Source organism: Siniperca chuatsi, linkage group LG23, assembly GCF_020085105.1.
Source record: "Siniperca chuatsi isolate FFG_IHB_CAS linkage group LG23, ASM2008510v1, whole genome shotgun sequence".
Lineage (NCBI taxonomy): Eukaryota > Metazoa > Chordata > Actinopteri > Centrarchiformes > Sinipercidae > Siniperca > Siniperca chuatsi.
The window spans coordinates 4,399,173-4,417,669 of NC_058064.1; the positions used below are offsets into that span (position 1 = coordinate 4,399,173).

The 18,497-nt window shown below is 40.5% G+C and overlaps 2 protein-coding genes across 4 annotated transcripts; one reads left to right on the forward strand and one right to left on the reverse strand.

Annotated features, from left to right (window-relative positions):
- Window positions 1-467: 467 nt before the first annotated feature.
- kin (Kin17 DNA and RNA binding protein) lies at window positions 468-5,316 on the forward strand. Of its 2 annotated transcripts, XM_044186252.1 has the most exons (12): window positions 469-734; window positions 833-927; window positions 1,068-1,111; window positions 1,220-1,342; window positions 2,103-2,287; window positions 2,386-2,434; window positions 2,622-2,673; window positions 2,786-2,930; window positions 3,030-3,161; window positions 3,267-3,366; window positions 3,530-3,630; window positions 5,028-5,316. In XM_044186252.1, exons 1-12 carry the CDS (start codon window positions 621-623, stop codon window positions 5,085-5,087), a joined length of 1,200 nt encoding a protein of 399 aa, XP_044042187.1. In that variant the 5' UTR covers window positions 469-620; the 3' UTR covers window positions 5,088-5,316. The 2 variants fall into 2 exon arrangements, with proteins under 2 accessions (XP_044042188.1, XP_044042187.1); XM_044186253.1 differs by lacking the exon at window positions 5,028-5,316 and having other exon boundaries at window positions 468-734; window positions 3,505-3,594.
- itih2 (inter-alpha-trypsin inhibitor heavy chain 2) lies at window positions 5,233-18,489 on the reverse strand. 2 transcript variants are annotated; one of them, XM_044186224.1, is made up of 21 exons: window positions 17,882-18,489; window positions 17,144-17,176; window positions 16,803-16,841; window positions 15,368-15,540; window positions 15,183-15,287; window positions 14,940-15,102; window positions 14,752-14,859; window positions 13,734-13,862; window positions 13,499-13,615; window positions 13,174-13,342; window positions 12,929-13,054; window positions 12,406-12,587; window positions 11,461-11,646; window positions 10,581-10,720; window positions 10,130-10,302; window positions 9,517-9,648; window positions 9,279-9,392; window positions 7,457-7,655; window positions 7,201-7,373; window positions 5,775-5,886; window positions 5,233-5,690 (listed from the first exon to the last, which is right to left on the reverse strand). In XM_044186224.1, the coding sequence occupies exons 1-21, from the start codon at window positions 17,975-17,977 to the stop codon at window positions 5,543-5,545; spliced, it is 2,817 nt and encodes a 938-aa protein (XP_044042159.1). In that variant the 5' UTR covers window positions 17,978-18,489; the 3' UTR covers window positions 5,233-5,542. The 2 variants fall into 2 exon arrangements, with proteins under 2 accessions (XP_044042159.1, XP_044042158.1); XM_044186223.1 differs by having other exon boundaries at window positions 13,174-13,615; window positions 17,882-18,138.
- Between the last annotated feature and the right edge of the window lie 8 nt (window positions 18,490-18,497).

Consider the following 18,497-nt stretch of genomic DNA (forward strand, 5'->3'; position numbering starts at 1 on the left):
GTACGACGCACTGTCGACATTTAACGTTTTACATGCAGATTTATCAAAAATAAAAATGTAATTTCCATTTTTTAAATATTTTCTTATATAACATTTATCTTGTGTAATCTCGCTGGTTGTTTGGTTTACAAAATAATAACAGTTGCAACTTGGGAAATTGATGAATATGTTCCTAATTGTGCAGTTTTTCATTACATTACAGGTCTTTTTCTAAAGTTGGCTTGCATTTATCACTGAGAAATAACAAACTTTATAAGTTCTGCGACCTGAATGTAATCATCAATACAAAAATCTCAATCCACAATCACACGGGAGCCACAAACTGGGGCTAAGTAAGTTTGTTCCAGAAATTTAATTAAATGTTTTAGTAACTTAATAAATCACAACGACACATTTGGTAAAATACGAAGTTTACAATGAGTCCGGGAACGCAACTAATGTTATCGCGTGTTTTAATCTTTCACGCGAGATTATGACGCTACACACGCGGAAGCTGTTTACGTTAATAGTGATGGTGTTCATGGTTTAGCTCTAACCGTGATTCGAGCAGACTTTTTATCACTTTAAGTGTTATTAACAGATAAACGGACGGTCTTGTATGGTTATTGTAGTCGGTCAGAATGGGAAAAGCAGATTTTCTGTCCCCCAAGGCAATAGCCAACCGGATCAAATCCAAAGGTCTGCAGAAGTTGAGATGGTATTGTCAGATGTGTCAAAAACAATGCCGCGATGAGGTGAGATGATCATTAAATCCGTCTTCTTATTTTGTTTATTAGTTGTTGCTGTTGATATTTTGAACTTGAGCTATTTATCTTTGCTGTTTGTTTGACAGAACGGCTTCAAATGTCACTGCATGTCTGAGTCTCACCAGAGGCAGCTGCTGCTGGCCTCAGAAGACCCGAACAAGTTCATGGACTACTTCTCTGAGTAAGTTCCTTTATGACGCCGTGTGTGTGTGTGTGTGTGTGTGTGTGTGTGTTTAACGTTAGCTGCAGTTTCATGAAAAGCAAAGCATGTTAGTGGTGTACTTCAGATGGGAGAGTTCATTCTTGTTTCCTTTCTCCCAGTGAGTTCAAAAACGACTTCCTGGAGCTGCTCAGCAGACGTTTTGGTGAGTACTGATTTCCCACAGATTATCCAGATGTTGTTTACTAGCAGCACTGAGAAACTGTTTCAGTTTGGTCATTTTTTTTGTTCTTTTTCTTCCCCCCATCTGCAGGGACCAAGCGAGTGCACAACAACATTGTCTACAATGAATACATCAGCCACAGAGAGCACGTCCACATGAACTCCACACAGTGGGAGACTCTCACTGACTTCACCAAGTGGCTGGGCAGAGAAGGTAAACTGGGCTTAACATCTGGTTTCCCCCCCTAACATCCACCCAGAAAGGTTCTTCCTGAAGCATTTAGGAAGGGAACTTCTTTTCTCAGACAAACGGATATGCAATAGCTTCCATAGCAGACGGAAGTAGCAGAATTACAATATTAAGTAAATAAAGTACATAATATATAATACTAAGTAAATATTAAATGTAAAATGTTAAAGAGTTTATGGCAAAGGCAGAAGAATATCTTGAAGTATCTGTGTCAGATCCTTTGAAAAGCTGCTGTGAAACAAGTCACCATGAAGTGGTTGAATCCCAGCAACTCAAAAATGGAAGTTAACAATTTAAAAAATGTAAATTGAAAGGATAAAAAAAGTGGAAAGAAAGAAAATGGTTAGAAATTAGGGGGTTAATATTGAAGAAATTAATGTTGAATTGAATGAAATGAATGACAGATTAAGAAAAACATTGGGAGCAAGCTTGTAAAATACATGCCTACTTAATAAACAAGTCAGTTTGCCCAATAACCTTGAAAACACTACATGTCGATCGTGTAAATGGAAAAAAATTACATCTTTTCTGTCTCTTTAACTGAATCATGGACATGATTTTGGTATGAAATACAACTGATTTGGTACCAAAAAGAAATGTAAGCCCAAATATTTGTAAATATATCATTTTAGCCATCAGACAGAAACCAAACTGAGTGCGGGTGCTGCTACATTAAAGAGGGACTATTTTAAATGTGTAATACTTTGCTGAATGTTACTGCTAGGTTTCTGTAAGGTTGACGAAACCCCTAAAGGCTGGTACGTCCAGTACATCGACCGTGACCCGGAGACAATCCGCCGCCAAGAGGAGCAGGCGAGGAAGAAGAAGCAGGACCTGGACGACGAGGAGAGGAGCGCCAGGTTCATCGAGGAGCAGGTCCGCAGAGGCCGGGACGGCAAGGAGCCAGAAGTGAGTTCCAGCAGGACAGACTTCAGCTTCGCACATGCTCATTGAAGATCAATAGACACGTGACTTCTAAATAATATTTTGTGTATTTTACTGTGTAGGAAACTCCAGTTTTCACAGAGCTGAAACGTGAGAGTGAAGAAGAAAAAGGTTAGTGTTCTGTTTGTTTGTTTTTTGGGATCAGTCACATTTCCCTTTTACTTGTTCTCTGCATGAAGTAAATAAAACTGTGAAATTGCAGACAGACACTGTAATTTTCAGGTTAAAGAACCGTTAGCATGTAAGCTTTAATTTCTCATGCATTTCTTTCTACTCACTCTCATTTATTTTTCTGCAGTTGCTTTCAATCTGGGCGCCTCTTCATCTGTAGCCGGTCCTTCCAAATCGAGGTACAAACGTCTCTGTGCAGGTTGCTAATTCTGCTGCCTAATTATCAAGCGGCTATAATTTAATTATTTTTATTTATTAATTTTGTCCAAAACTGTTTGTGTCTCCCTGTAGCTCTGTACTGGGTGCTAGTGCTCTCAAAGCAGCAGCAGCAGCAGCATCATCATCATCCTCCTCAACCAAGAGGAAAGACACTTCCTCCGGTTTAGACTCCAGGGCGGAGAAGAAGAAGAAGTCTGCTCTGGAGGAGATCATGGAGGTGGGGAAGATGATTTTGTCTCGTCTTTTATATGTGATAATGAGTTTGCATTTATTCCAGCTGGGTGTTCTGAAGGGAGTTGCCATGCTTTTTGTTCAGATGGAGGAGAAGAAGAAGAAGCAGCATCAGCAGTCAGTCAGAACAGATTACTGGCTGCAGCCCAACATTGTGGTCAAAGTTATCACCAAGAGACTGGGAGAGAAGTACCACAAGAAGAAGGCTGTCGTCATGGTAATATTGCTTTGTATTTATTTTGGGTGAGAGTATGTTAATGTGCATGTGGGGGAAAAGAAAGAAGACCTAGGTTGCTAATAGCCGTGGATACTTTTGTTGCAGGAGGTGCGGGACAAATATGGAGCAGTGGTGAAGATGATCGACTCCGGAGACAAACTGAAATTGGACCAGAATCATGTAGAGACGGTCATACCTGCACCAGGTGAACCACCAAAACTCTTTAACCCTTATAAACTGCAAAAAACGTTCTACACATTATTGAATATAGTTGTATCAAACTGATCACCGTCTTGAGGTGGAAACGTTATGTACCTCAGCTGTGTTTTTCTATCCTCCTCAGCATCTTGTTATCAAACTTCCTGCAGGTAAACGGGTTTTGATCCTGAACGGTCCGTACAGAGACACAGAGGCTCTGCTGGAGGGAATAGACGAAAAAAATTTCAGCGCTACACTCACGCTCGACTCTGTAAGTATTTCTGGGCTTCGGGCTGTTCTCACATCTGCCAAAAAACTGTACCTGTCACATGTTAGTCATTGGTTTATTATCTACTGTACATCTGAATATTAAATACTTTTGGCTGGCTGGCAGTTGCCTGTTAAAACTGTATATTTTAGGACCCCTCAAACATCCGTCAATAGCTTAAAGGGTCAGTGACCTCTGGGATTATCTTGCCTTGCAGATAGTTGTGGTTTTGTTTTCCCAGGTTTTGATATTTAAGTCTCTGACTTAAAGGTCCAGTGTGTAACATTTAGGAGGATCTATTGGCAGAAATGGAATATAATATTCATAAGTATGTTTTCATTAGTGTATAATCACCTGAAAATAAGAATCATTGTGTTTTCATTATCTTAGCATAAGCCGTTTCTATCTACAGAGAGAGCATGTCCCCTTCCACGGAGGCCGCCATGTTGCAACGCCATGTTTCTACAGTAGCCCAGAACAGACAAATCAAACACTGGCTCTAGATAGGGCCCTTCGTGTTTTTCGCAAGTTTGCGGCCACTGTACTTTCTCCTTTCACGCTTGGAAGGGGAGGGTGAAGCGAGCTGTATTCAAATGGTTGCAAACTGTAATTTCACCACTAGATGCCACTAAATCCTACACACTGGACCTTTTTAAAGCACTGATTCCAAAATAACGCGTCTTTCCGCAAACCGTGTCCCTGTTTGTTTGGATACTACACAGAACACAGTGTCACCAGTTTTCTGTGAAAAAACCTTCTACCAACAGTCCCTAAAATAAAAATAATTAATAGTCCCCACCTTTCACAGTGAGGTCTGTTTATTATCCAGAGCAAACGGGACACATTCCTGGAGAGAGTTGCTGCTGGTGAAATCGTCAATGATATGAGCACCATTAACAAATCCTGGGCAGATAAAACCAAAACTATATGCATGGCTAGATGCCACCAATGCTAAGTGAGAAAATGTGTTTTTACATAGTATGGGTGAACCAACCCTTTTAATCACCAGTCTAAATCAGTGGTGGTTGAACTAAATACACTGCATTCACGTTAGACAAAAGATACTTTTAAAAAAAACAAATGAGTTTTCAGCTTCCCTGATTCGTTTTCTTTGAGAGGTGGCTATTTTGAAAGTGTGATAATACACGCCAAAATGTCCCAAAAACAGAACATGGACTAAAATATTTGATAACACAGACACACACACTACATAGAAAATAACTCAAATCTCTTTATGTGCCAACAGAATCTTAGAACAAAATCTGACCAAATTCAATGAAAAATTGATAACATTTGAGACTTACTGCTTTTCATTAGCACTTTTATGTTTATTTGTTGTATCCAGTACCTTTTGTTGCAGCTGCAGCCATCATTAAAGTCTCATCTTCTCTCTTCGTTAGGGTCAACAGAAGGGGAAGAGAGTGGACATCGCCTATGAGGATTTCTCAAAACTGGCCTGAACCAACAACCTTCCTGTTTTAACCTCAGGCATCCGTTTGGCTGAGGGACTCTACTGTGTCAGAGTTATTTCCCCAAGATTCACCTGTACATATACACATCCCACAATGCAACTCCAGTGAGTTATCACAGAGAAACTAAGAGCAATGGGTTCAATCTGTTTTTTATTTTGTATTGATGTTCAAGTTGATCTTTGTCCACATTTTGTCCAAATAAATTCAGCAAAAGTGACTTCTGGTGTTCTTTGGAAAATAATTAGGAAAGAAACATTTATTATTTTAAAAGAAAAAATGAAATCAGGAAATGTAGATGCACACAGACATCAGTGGAAGAAAGTCCCCTCTTTGTTCTCCTGATTTTCACTCACTCTTTTAAATAGGCTGTAATTTTCTTTATACCCTTACTGACCCAGGAGATTAATAGCAGCACATGGGACTTTCAATGTGTCTCTGGCTGCTCAGAGCGTCTGGAGGAAGCTGTTGAGATTTGGGACGATGTAGTTAGTGTAGTGGCCGTCGATGAAGCCCTTCCCACTGTTGTGTATGAACCAGCAGTAGATGTTTGAGCCACGCCTCTTATCATACCTGTAGTCCTTCTGCCAGCCCCTAACACGCACACACACAAGAGTTTATGGTTTTAATAAGAAATGGGTCTGTTCAGATGTCAGTTTTATATGAGTTAAGACGTACCTGGTGACTGGCAGCCTGTTGCCCTTCACCTCCATGGTGGCCTCCTTCTTCAGAGGGTCGACTCCTTCATGCACATCGTACACGCTCACCTCAGGTTCTCTAGAAAACTGCCCTGAGAGATCACACATTTTCAGCTTTAAATCTACCACTTAGTGCAGTGGCTCACAAACAGCCTAACACTATCAATCACACAATAAAAGAACATCTTCCACACACCTTGATGAATGCAATTTACATGTAATCATATTTCAAAATATTGAATATTGTCACAAAATCTCAGTTATTAGCAGCTTAAGTTTGAGAATCGTGGTACAAACATCAGTGAAAAACAGGGTAAAAGTGAAAATTTGAACTTAAGTGTTAGATAAAACATGCGTGTTGTTAATTGCTTCTGGGGCCGGTTTCACAAAGATATTTGCAAGTTAGACAATATTATGATATTAATATTTCACAAAAATAAAGATAGACTTATTTTAAGCCTAGAAAGTTAGCCACTCTACCCCGCAGGCTAACTCTAAACTAAGAGCCATGTTTCCATGGTAACAATCAGTCACACCAAAAAAAGAGGAAAACATGGCTCATAATTTGTGGTTTGCTAACAATGATATGGAGCAAGTCATGAGAAGTGAAAGAGACCTGTTGGACATATACAGCAGTGAGGATGTCGTCAGCCATTTTTGTTTTGTCCAAGGAAACTATCCTGAGCCTGACTGACTGAGTCAGCAGAAGTACTGAGATCTGCCACATTAAGAAGCCACAGCATCTCAGCTCTGCTACAAGTCTGTACAGCGCTGAGATTTTATGCTACTGTAAGTTCTTTGTATTGTTACACTCTTTGCTGATTTTTCCCAGTAAAATGTCTTTGTAATTGTTGAATTCTTCCAGAGGGCAAACATTTTCTGTTGGAGTGAAGCGAGCTGAGCGTTTTGATGCAGTTGCTCGGTCAGCCATATTTTTTTGTTTGAAAAAAGTCTTAATTTACCCAGAATTAAATTCCATCTGAAGTCTGACTATTAGCTCTAAGCCCTGGAGATATTATAAATAAAAGTAACTTCTGTTTGTCTGATTGGCTGTTCATATATGTGATTAGTCTTGTGATCAATTGAGAGTTGCTCTTAAAGGGTAATCTTACACTTTGCTGTAAGTGGCAGTAAGTTGCTTGATAAATGAGTATTTTTGGCAAAAAAAAAAAACCAACCCTTTGTCTCTTTAGAGTTCTCAAGTATAATTCTTATAAGTTTGATGAGATGAATATTACTTAAGTATCTGCCTCCATGGCTGTAAGGTAAAACCTCCCTTTAGGAACCTCTGGGTTACTCCATCCATGTTTTTCTACAGTCTGAAGCTTCAACATCACAGTAACACCCTGTAGCTTGTTTTACCAAAGCCTGTGAGGTTGCTGACTATTTCAACCACAGAGACGTACCTATGAGTCCATGGACCAGAGGGGAGTACTGGTTGTCGTTGGGAATGTAGATACCGAGGAAGTCAACACTGACTGGATGTTTCTTCCACACGCGGTGAAGTAACACCATCACCTGGATATTATTATTTATTGTGATGGTAACATGAGAGTTCTTAACAATGGAAATCCTCACACTGAAACACAGAAACATGACAACATGAGACAAAATGACCCTAATAGCAAGGCAGACACTGTAATTAAAAGGTGTGACTGTTACCCATCCTGTGTGATTTCAGCCGTGGCCCCCCAGGTGAAGGAGTGGTTGTTCCTGCCATCAGTCATGGCGATGCTGACGGTGCTGGCGGTCACGCTGACTCCATCGGGCTGGTTGTAGACTGAGATGGTGCCGAAGTAGGTTCTCAGTTTGCTTTTGTGCACCTGCTTAGAGCCAATCAACTGACCGTTCACCACCACACCTTTAAGACAGGAGAGAGGGTTGAAGAGGAGCGTCAACACATGAAATACAAAGTCACACTTAAACGTTGAGTATCAAGTCGTGATAATGTGTCTCTAAAATGTTTACTGAACTTCAACAGACGTTGAAAATTTGAAAAGAGGTCTACAGATATTCATTGTCTGGTCTGGGGTTAGACCAATGTAAAAGTTAGGGTTAGTAAAGTTGTGAATTTGCAGCAAATACACAAGTGAAACATTATTCAACATATAGCTTTTGTCCCCTCATGTTAATGCAGTTATTTCTGAAATTTAAGACCACATTTCCCATAAACATTGGGGGAAATTGTCCATAACCCTCTCCAGGTTAATTAATTTAAAGACACACCAGCCAGCTTTAAACAGAAATACTGAGGTAATGAGTCCAAGTCGCTCTGACAACCCACCACATCACAAGACACCAAAAATATTTTTAATTAATCCGATTTTTCATCTTTTGTGTATTCAGTTAACTGTTCAACCTTCTTCACACTCACATAAATAATAAAATATCTGCCAAGTGTTAGTTTTAGTCTAAACTCCCCCCAGGTTGCTAAAAACCCCAAATTCCCAGAAAAAGCACAGAGCACATGACTGCAGTGTCCTCAGCTACAGCCCTGGCTGAAACATCTTGTTGATATTCTCACCTTGCCTCAGTTTGTTCACCTTGAAGTCAATGTAAGGTGTGGCTGCAGGTGCAACAGACTTGAAACTTTCGACCAGGAAACACCAGCGAAACACTTTGCTTTTCAGCTTTGTGTGAAATTAGTCTTTAGGTATCTCGAGGTCTTTGTTCACAAGGGATGGTGGGACAGAGCCTGAGATTGTCAGGCTAATCTCCAGCATGTTCGCGGTCATGTGGACCTTGTCTGCAGGCCGGAGCTGCTTCTATACCACATTGGTCCAGTGCAAAGCTCGCAATTTACTTTTTGATCTATGTTTCAACCCTCAACCAGTCATGACTGTTTTGGTTTGTGGGTATCTGATCAGGTTGCCTCTTGGACGCCTCCCCCTCAAGGTATTAGGAGACACTGGGAAAAACCCACAACATGTCCACTCTGCCCTTAAAATGCCTCGAAAACATCCAGGGGGAGTTGGAGGATGTGTCTTGGGGAAAAGAACATCTGTGCTACTCTGCTTAGTTGGCTAGAATCACGACTCTGACCTGGATAAGCAGCAAAAATTGATGGAGAGATGGATGGATTTCCTCTAGCCCTTGTTTCTGTGTGAATCCCCTCCCGCTCCCCAAGGAAATCATTTTTCTATCAACCTTTCTATCCTTCACGGGCAGCCATTATGAGACAATACAAAAACTTTTGTTCAGCTTGCTACCAAAGAGCAGAACCTTCTTTTTTGTGCTGTAAAGGAAAACATTATTACCACAAGACAAGAAGGTGATGGATGCAAAAGATAGCATGAAAAAGCAATGAAAAAACATCTTCCACACATCCACACATTATGTCCATTGCAATGGAGATGAGTATGCAGATGTTTTGATCTTTTGTGCTGTAAAGCTGGACGTGGTGATTAAAAATCAGAACAGGAACAGAAATTGTACAAAATAGCTTAAGAACAGATATTTTACTGTATTTAGTACAGTCTAGTACCTGTTCCAGTGTCAGACACCAGGTTGAGAATGTGACCGGGTTTGGAGTCGATGTTGAAGCAGACGTCCATGTTACTTGTCGGCAGGTGGACGATGAAGTGAGGGTCGTTATCCACTGGATGAGAAACACTGAGCTCGTTACACATTGAGTACCGTTCACATTTAACACTGCGGCTGGAAGACTTTTCATGATTTTATGGAAGTCATCAGAAGTGTGTGTGTATGTATGTGTGTGTTACCTAAGTTGACCTTTGGAGGCAGGGTCCACTCCTCCACACCCTGTTTCCCTTGACTTGGAGGGGCCGGAGTGGTCATCTGGACCCAGGGTGGAGGCTGGTAGACGACAGGCACCGGAGACACAACGCCTCCTCCTACATACACATGATGTAGTATAAAGGTAACCCAGATGACGTTTAATCAGCATTGTCAGTCCCTGATTTTGTGGATATAATGTAGTTTGTTTGATTATGTATTTGATATAAAATTGAAATACTCCCAAGGGAAAGGAAACCTGGCTCTAAATCTGCTGAATCAGTACTAAACTGTCTCTAATATAAAATTACTGATTCCAAGTAAATTGGTTTAATTCCTTACGTTTTCATGCTTTACGCTGTGCTATCTGTTTTGGTTAGTGTAACATAATTGTGCTGCCTTTTGGAGCAGAAATCTGCCAAAAAAGATTTGGATCTAAAGAGACCATTCTGGTCCGATACAGATCAAATAAAAAATAAAAAATCTAAATTTGCTTCCGAATCTTGCTTATATCTGTCCTTCAAATTCAAACTAAACACCATATCAGGTTTAGACAGTGACATCAATCGCCACTAAAAGAGTGTATCTTCTGTCAGGCACCTGAGCAGCAGCCATGCTTGGGGTCCTTCGGGGAGTCAGCCAGCAGCCTCTCCGTGGCGTCCTCGCTCTCCAACAGCAGAGCGGTGAGAGGAGTGACGAACTGATGCTCCACAGCCAGCGACATGATCCGCTGGGTGATCTTCCTCTTCTTGGCAGCTGTCGTAGCCAGAGACCTGCAGGAGAGCCACACTGCAGCGGTCAAATACTCATATTTCTACAAAAAACAAATGTTTCCTACGAGAGGTGATAAAGGGCCCCTGGTATTATTATTTAAATTGTATCCTGATTTAGTTTTAGGTGATTTATTCAGGTTAAGACACTTTAGGCACATTTATTTGCATACTTTTCCAATTAAGGTTCTTGTTTCAGAGCAGGACCTTCTTATCAACCTGCCATGTTTTCATATGTTTCAACAGTTCTCAGTCACTCTGTATACTCTTCAGCCTCTCACCTTTCAGAGATCAGCTGTTTGACAGTGATGTAGGCCCACATTTGTCTGGCGAAGCCCGTGAACGAGTGCTCCTGCTTGGCCAGCTCCGTGTCCAGCTCCAAGGTGTCGGCATCTGACTCCAGGGTGATGTCCAGGCGGGACTACAGGACAAGATGAGACAGAGGACACTAGTATTCTTCCCTTCACCCATGGCCTTGAACCCTCAACTTCTGATTTTGTATTCATGTGACACATAGTTTCTCAATTTGGTTGGTTAGCCCTCCTCTCCCCTAAAATGGAGATTTTTCACCACTACACTTTGGCTAGTCATAACGCCTCATGAACAGGTCCAGGTTTAAATAAATTGAGGGCAACTCAAAGTCGATATGACTCCAAATTAAAGGGAAATTTGAAGGGGGAGAGTGTGAACAGAGTGTGTTTTTATCTGGTCTTGTTCCATTTCTACATGAAGCTAATTTCACTTTGTGCTAAAATCTTCGCATGGGATAATTTTAGAGTCCATGCATTCAGGACTTTAAAAGTCATTTGAGATAAGTACACGAATTAGGGCAGTGGTTTCCAAACCCCTCGTCACAGGTTGCATATGTCTGAAGAGTGATTTTCACCTCTAAACCTCTCAGATTGCTTTATTTCAATGATTTTTGACGGCTTGAAGAGGCAAAACTGTATTTCACACAAAAAGGAAAGATTTGTGAAAAATCTGAAAAAATATTTAAATTTGTGGATCATAAAAATGTTTTTTTCTGCCGAAGGAATCAAGAACCCTACGTTGAGAACCACTAAATTAGGAGTTTAGGAATTTAAGTACTCAATGGAAAGTTCTGACAGGTGTAGTGATGTAAACATGTTGTAAATGCATGGTTGTGTGCATTATACTCACGGCAGACGCGGTGGTGAAGCTGGTCAGGGTGTTGCTCTCAGACGGCAGCACCTTGCCGGCCACCACAAGCTCTGAGCCGCTGAAGTATTTATCAAAGCGGTTCTGTGTGACGTCTGACACCGAGTCCTCCGGGAACAGAATGGTGATCCTCCTCAGCAGAGGAGAGGAAACCTGGCTGTAAAACATCTGCAGGGGAAGAGGAGGGAATGTAGAAGATGCTGTCAATGAAGAGCATCAGGAAACTAAATCCTCATCAGTAGAGGCTCTAAAAAGTTTAATGACAATATCTGAGTGACCTCGTTCTTGATATAACTCAAGGTATCATGACTAAGACTGGGTTTCAATAGCCAACTCCATTTTGGATCTGGGTACAAGTTGGTAAAAAACCTGGATGTGTTACACTTTCAGTCTAACGAATCTTTTTTCTTGACAAACATTGCAGTTGCGATATGATTCACGATTAGTGGGAATGATCATTTTTGCATCACAATTTTCATTTTTGCTAAAAAAAAACTATTAAAATCATGATGATGTGACATTTGTTGGGTCACACATTTTACCTTTATCAAAAAATTGCAGCTTCTGCGATTTGGATAATATTTCGATTAATTGTGCAGCCCTAATTAAAACTAACGTGCTTCTTCCAGGACTGCACTTTGAAACTGGCTTTTGGGGTTGTATTGCAATGGTACCTTTTAATTTTTAACAATTAAACATATGAAGCATCAACAAAGTCTATTATAATGCATAAGATGGTGTCAACTTGGTTTTATCATGGTTGCATGTAGACAACATGTACAATGTACAGAGCACATGATAATTCCACTTTCATAAAGGAAACTAATATGTTTCAGATTTTTTGTTGGTTGAGAGGGAATGAGGACAAAGATCTGAGTGATGCTGAGTTGTTTGCTGAAGGTAAAGTTTTCCTCAAAGCTTTTGTACCCGTAGTTGCTCTGCAGCATCATAGTTGGCGTAGATCCTCTGAGCCGTGCCCCTGTTCTCCATGGCGATACGCTCAAGGAAGTCATAGTCCACGTCAAAGCCGATGCCCAGTGAGAAGAGAGAAAACTCCTCCCTCATCACACGCTTCACATTCTTCTGGATGGTGCTGAGCTTGATCTCACCTGCAAAAATCATCATCTAAGTGACTACAGAGATGAGACATTGTGTTGTCTTACTTGCCCAATCTCTTCGCCTTGATACCTTTTTACCAACCTCTGTCTTCCATTGGTCAACTTTTAACATTAGCACTTTTTATAAACTTTTAAGCAAACTGCAAAGGGAAGATAAAATTGATTAGTCCTACTTTTGCTGGACAAAGTAGGATTGTTTACTTTTTTCACTTTTATTTCAATGAATTCTGTCTTCCTATGGGTGGATAAGCTGCTAAACCTGACCGGAAATTGGTCAACAGAGCCAACCAAAAACCTTTTTAACAGCAGCTGAATCAGGAAGTCGGTCTTACCCACAGTGGGGTCTCCATCAGACACCAGAATGATCATGGAGACGGAGCGGGGGTCGATGAGCCCCTGATAAGACGCCTTCACCAGCATCTGAACTGCTCTCATCAGTGCTTCGTTGATGTTGGTACCTGGGGTCAAAGGTCAGTAAAATATAGCCATTAAACAGATGTTTATGTTTAGCAGGTTATCAGAGCAATCAAAAAGTTCTAAGTCTCCTACTTGATTAAAGAATAATATTTCCTCATACCTCCGTTGGGTTTGATGCTCTGGATGTATTTCTTAGCATCCGCGATCTGAATGGAGGAGCCGTGGACCAGCTCCTCGTTCCAGCAACGCACATTGTGGTTGAAGTCAATGATGCTGAAGTGATCATCTATGGTCAGGTCATCTAAAATGGCCTGCATGGCCTCCACTGTCTGTGAGAGAAGTTTGGAATTAAATGCATTCTGCAGAATGACCACACAGCGGCGGTGTTCAGCAAAGGAGGGGTGTAGAATGAGCAAGGAGCAGGATGGGGGATTGGAGGGGTCAAAGTGCACAAAACTCCATCCATGTAAACAACTATCACTTACTTGCTTCATCTTGACGCCCCACATGGATCCACTGACGTCAATGACAAATACGATGTTTTTAGGAAGAGGTGAGAGGTTGGAAGGTGCGAAGAATTGGACAAAGTGGCCATCCGAGACCTGGAAGAAACAGTGATGGCTTGAGTGATCATCTTCAAACAGTTTGTAGCTGTATGCAAAATTGTAACAAGTTAATTAATGAGGCTTTAAAAAGTACACTTAGATATGTGTGTGATACCTGTAGTTCCCCGGCATTGCTGTCTCTGTTCACGTCATATTTGACAGTAAAGACGCCGTCTATAGCACTTTCGGTGCAGTTTTCACACTTTTTCTGCTGCTGTAGGTTGGGCTTGAAGACAATATGAGCCTGGGGACACGGACACAGTGCATGATACTGGTAAGCCATTTAGATGTAGAATTTTTTTCAACAGTCCTACTACACATTTAATCCAAACTGGTTCATAATTAATTTTTTTGACAAGCCCAAAAGAAGTTAAAACACATCACACAACTACAGTGTGCCATGCTTTAGTCACTGTACGTTTTCAGCTATCTGGGCCTGTGCATACAGGTGACTGATTGCTAGACTGTATATCAGGAAACTGGAAACAACCTCACCACCCTGATAGACAGGATAGCCAAAAAAAAGTTTGATGAATAAAGCATGGTGTACTGGAGAAACATTGTGTGACATAATTTTGATGGACTTACACTGAAGTTCAAACTGGTCTGCTCGCTGTGTGTATGTTCTCAAAGTTAGATTTTTTTCTGTGATATTCCATAGTTTTACCCATCATTGGTTACCAAATTCTGGTGGGCACGGCCTACTGCATCTGACATCAAACCACATTTCAACGACAAATGCTTTTGTACTCCAAATGATCTTGCAAAATTCGACTGTATTTCACTGTATGGGAGGCAACATTTGAGTGTGGAGATTCATTCTTGACTTTTGGGATACATATCTGTGGTAAATATTCTAAACGCAAGTAAGTAGAGCTTGCATTAGGAATCTTAGGTGGACCTTGTGTTTAGAATAAATACCACAGATTAAATTCAAATGTCCAGTCTGGCTTACTCAGGATTTTCCTCAATTAATCATTCTATAAAGCCCTCATATTCCCAGACAGGATTCAGGCTCTCTCCAAAAATCTTGGCACCATCATCCCAACAGCTATGTGTACATTGATGCAGATCCAGATTGTACAGCTTTGGCAGAGGTACTGGCTCTCTGGGTTTTTTTTTCCCAGTCTTACCTTGTTTTTGGATGATGTAACTTTGATCAGCTCTGCAAACTGCGCTCCAAGGGTGTTCGGTGTTTGTACCATGGAAATTCCCTTCGGCTCAAAGATGTACACATCCACCTAAAGAGAAACTGGATCAGGGATGATTGCAAGAACACATACAGGCACGCAAAAATACACACGTGTCATGATATTCTTACCTGGAACTGTGGCACCAGCCTCCCAGGCTGCACGTGCAGTGTGTGCTCGTAGAAACCCAGCTTCCTGTGCATCATCTCCTGGTAGTGGAGCTCAAACTCAATGTTACTGCCAGGAGGAACATGGACTTCTGTCTTAAAGGTCTCCATGTCCTGGGAATTAGCCCTGTGAAGAAGAAACATTTCTGTCTGCATGAAGCTGTTGAGCTCTACAGAGGAATGAAATCCAAGAGGCTGGTCCAGTACCTGACGATGCCTGCTGCCTTGCCTCTGGCTCTGGCCTGGGCGTACAGGTTCCTGGCCACTGTCTTCTCCTTCACTGAGCCCACAAATGTTATCCCATTCACATTCCTGCAACAAAAAGTGCGACAACTTAAAACTCTACAAGCTCTATTTAAAAGGCTGTTTGGACTGTGTGCAACTGGGCTCACATGGTGAAGTTGGTGATGAAAGCTCGTTTGGGGATCTGGACGTTGAAGCCGATGCTCTGGGCTTTGGAACCTGAGTTGACCACCGAGCTCCTGACGGTGGTGTGGGCGAATCGCGACGTGATACGACTCTCCACCTTGTAGCTCTTGACGGTGATGTCATCTCCACGGATGGCCTGTGCAGGAAATGACAGAATAAGTGAGGGGGATATTGAGTAGAAAGAAGGAGGATCTGGGTGTCGAGAGCTGAGCAGTTGAGAGGATTAAATATTCCCATAGGTTTGTTTAAATTTAGAAAACTTTTTCCACACTGTATAACAATATCAAACTGTTTTTATTCTGCTTCTACTCGTCTCAACACTTCACTGAAACTGAGAACAGGTGACATTTCCAAACCCAAGACTCCAGATGTAAATGTAATAGATGCCCTGTGCACAATTTTTCACACACTTCCCTTAAAATTCAGCCAGATGTATTTGTTGCAGTATCTTTGTAGACATTTGAATCTTCAGTAAAATTTCAAATTTAAAAAGTTCTGTAGGTTTTTATTAATTGATTGTTGGCTGCACAACAGGAGTTTCTAAAGGATGTTAAGTAATTAAAGGAATAGTTTGACATTTTGGGGAAACGTTAGATGACAAGATTTATACCACTCTCAAAACTGTTGACGTTAGCTTAGCTTAGCATAAAGACTGGAAACGGGGGAAACAGCTAGCCTGGCTCTGTCCGAATTAAAAAAAAAAATTAGCATTATATTGCCTTATTTAAAAAAAAAAGTTTTATTTATCAGTTTGTTCTGGTCTTGATTACAGCCACAGTACATTCAGTATCAATGGCTTCAGCTTTTGCTTAAAGTGCTCCATAGAGTCATTTTGAAATTCTAATTTTAAAGGTTCTGTTGGTGACGTTGGACCCCTCAATGTGTACTTCAAAAGATAAAGGGGTTAAATCTTTCATAAAGTTTTAATAAATTGATTAATGCAATGTTCTATAATGTAAATTGCATGAATGTTTAGGGTTTTTTATTGTCAAAAGGAATTTACACAGTTCATTGGATATTCTTAGTCTTGATTACAACTCAGTTGGTCTGGTCTCAGTCTTGAGTTGGTCTTGAATCTCTTTGGACTTGGTCTTGCAATTTGAGTATCAATATCTTATTGTATCAAAATACAATAAGTATGGATACTTTGGTTTATAGTGCTCCATGGAGTCCATCTCTTTGTTAGCAAGGAGTCATAGTCATAGTTTGAGATTATATAAAGACAAATATAGGTAGAGAAACACAGACAAAAAAGGGAGGCAGAGCAGGATTAGGGCAGAACAAAGTCAATAACCCGTCAGTCATGGGAACCTCTTCAAACAGCAGCATATTGACTATTAGATAAGGTTAAACTCTGTCACACTGGAGATGGCTCGAACAACAAGCAGGGAGTCATACCTCAAAGTCTTCCTGCTCCTCGCTGGTCAATATCGCTCTCTGAAACACACACAAGTCATCAGCTTCACACTGTCTTAATCAACTCTCTGAGAGAAGATTATAAATCACAAACTGTAGTTATTAAGTCACAGATGACACAGGATTACAATCAGGATCGGAGTAGGTTTGTTTGATGATGCCGTGTTCATTTCTGTCTAATCAGTAAGATGCATTCCATGGATTGATGACTGCAGTTATTGCAACATCATTGAGAAAAGCAAACCCACCATTCATGCTCTGTATTATGCAATTAGACATGTATATAAATAAGAAAAGTCACATTGTTTGGAAGAAGATCTCACCTTGTGTCTCTCCCGATGATCCTGTAGATCTGACTGGTGGCAGAAAGAAAAATATGATGAAAATCACATTTAACTCTCAAGCTTTCTTAATCTGGTGAAGTGAAATATGATATAAAGTAATTAACATAAATACATTTTTCTGCAAAATTCAAGAAAAATATGCTTGTATTTGTCATATGATTTAACTATAAAAAAAATTTTTTAAACATTGACTTGTCAGCAGTACAAAAGTGAGTTTTCAAGTGAGTGTTAAAGGTCAAAGGTCAAGGCAAGTATTTAGATTTAATTTCAAAAACTTATAATAATGATGAAAATCAGACTTAACCATCAAGCATAATAACAGTAAGACGAATAAGACATATATTTTTATATAGATTACTTGCTTTTATTTTTCATGTGATTTAAATCACATTTAGACAAATTTCAGAGATCATAAAATATTGGCAAAAAATTACCCTTCTGCTATACAAAGGTGAGTTTATAAGTGAGTTTTAAAGGTCAAAGGTCAAGAAATTAATTTAATTGTTAAAATGTATGTATATACAAAAAACTCTCAATTGCTATACAATTCACTGCTCTTGCAATACTTGTGAGATGAGAAAATCCTTACTTTGATTTAAGATCGATATTAGTCTAAACAGTGGGTTAAGCTCTATTCTGTAAATAAAAAGTTGCATAAACAGTATTTTTCAGAGATTTCGTCCTTCCCTCAGTCCCTGTTAACACCCTCCAACTCACCGTCTCTCCCTCCCATTCTCCATCTATCACAAACTCAAAGCAGCGGCCCTGTTGGAGGAGCAGGAGCTCCAGAAGCAGCAGCAGCAGATGCCTCATGTTTCCAGGCCTGTGGGCTCAAACACACATACCCTCACACACATTTAAAAAAGAAACAGCGCTGGGAGACAGACGGTCCTTCTGCAGGGAGCCTCGTGGAAACACAGCTGAGCTGAAAACTGAAGGTTAAAATCCACTGAACTGATCGACTCCCAGCCCCAGTCAATATTTGTTGTGTTTCATGTAACCCAGTGAGGAGAAGGAAACTTTGAAACTTGACCTGCAGTGTGTGCAGGGTAAATAGGACAGATTTGACTCATTCATAGATTAAACAGAGGTTTCACATTGTTTTAAGATCTGGGACTCTGACATAAAAGTCACAACCTGACCATCAGGGTGGACATTTGGCCAAATATTATTCTGATGTGTTTCCAGGTAAGGGCACAGAGAAAAACATTGAGAAATATGTAATGTTGCATTATGCCCAATTGCCCACAAGATGGCAGCAAAGTAGACCTAACTGCTGAAGCCTTTATGTCTCCTCAGTCACATTGTAATGCTAAAAGTGTTGTTTTTTTAT

What these genes read in the sequence shown, in the direction of transcription:
- kin (XM_044186252.1), top strand. Translation starts at nt 621, where the DNA reads ATGGGAAAAGCAGATTTTCTGTCCCCCAAGGCAATAGCCAACCGGATC. An exon ending in GGGACGGCAAGGAGCCAGAA is followed by an intron (nt 2,288 to 2,385) that starts GTGAGTTCCAGC and finishes TTTACTGTGTAG; the next exon opens with GAAACTCCAGTTTTCACAGA. An exon ending in GCCGGTCCTTCCAAATCGAG is followed by an intron (nt 2,674 to 2,785) that starts GTACAAACGTCT and finishes GTCTCCCTGTAG; the next exon opens with CTCTGTACTGGGTGCTAGTG.
- itih2 (XM_044186223.1), bottom strand. Translation starts at nt 17,977, where the DNA reads ATGAGGCATCTGCTGCTGCTGCTTCTGGAGCTCCTGCTCCTCCAACAG. An exon ending in GAGAATGGGAGGGAGAGACG is followed by an intron (nt 17,177 to 17,881) that starts GTGAGTTGGAGG and finishes TTCTGCCACCAG; the next exon opens with TCAGATCTACAGGATCATCG. An exon ending in GAGCATCAAACCCAACGGAG is followed by an intron (nt 13,055 to 13,173) that starts GTATGAGGAAAT and finishes CTTTGACCCCAG; the next exon opens with GTACCAACATCAACGAAGCA.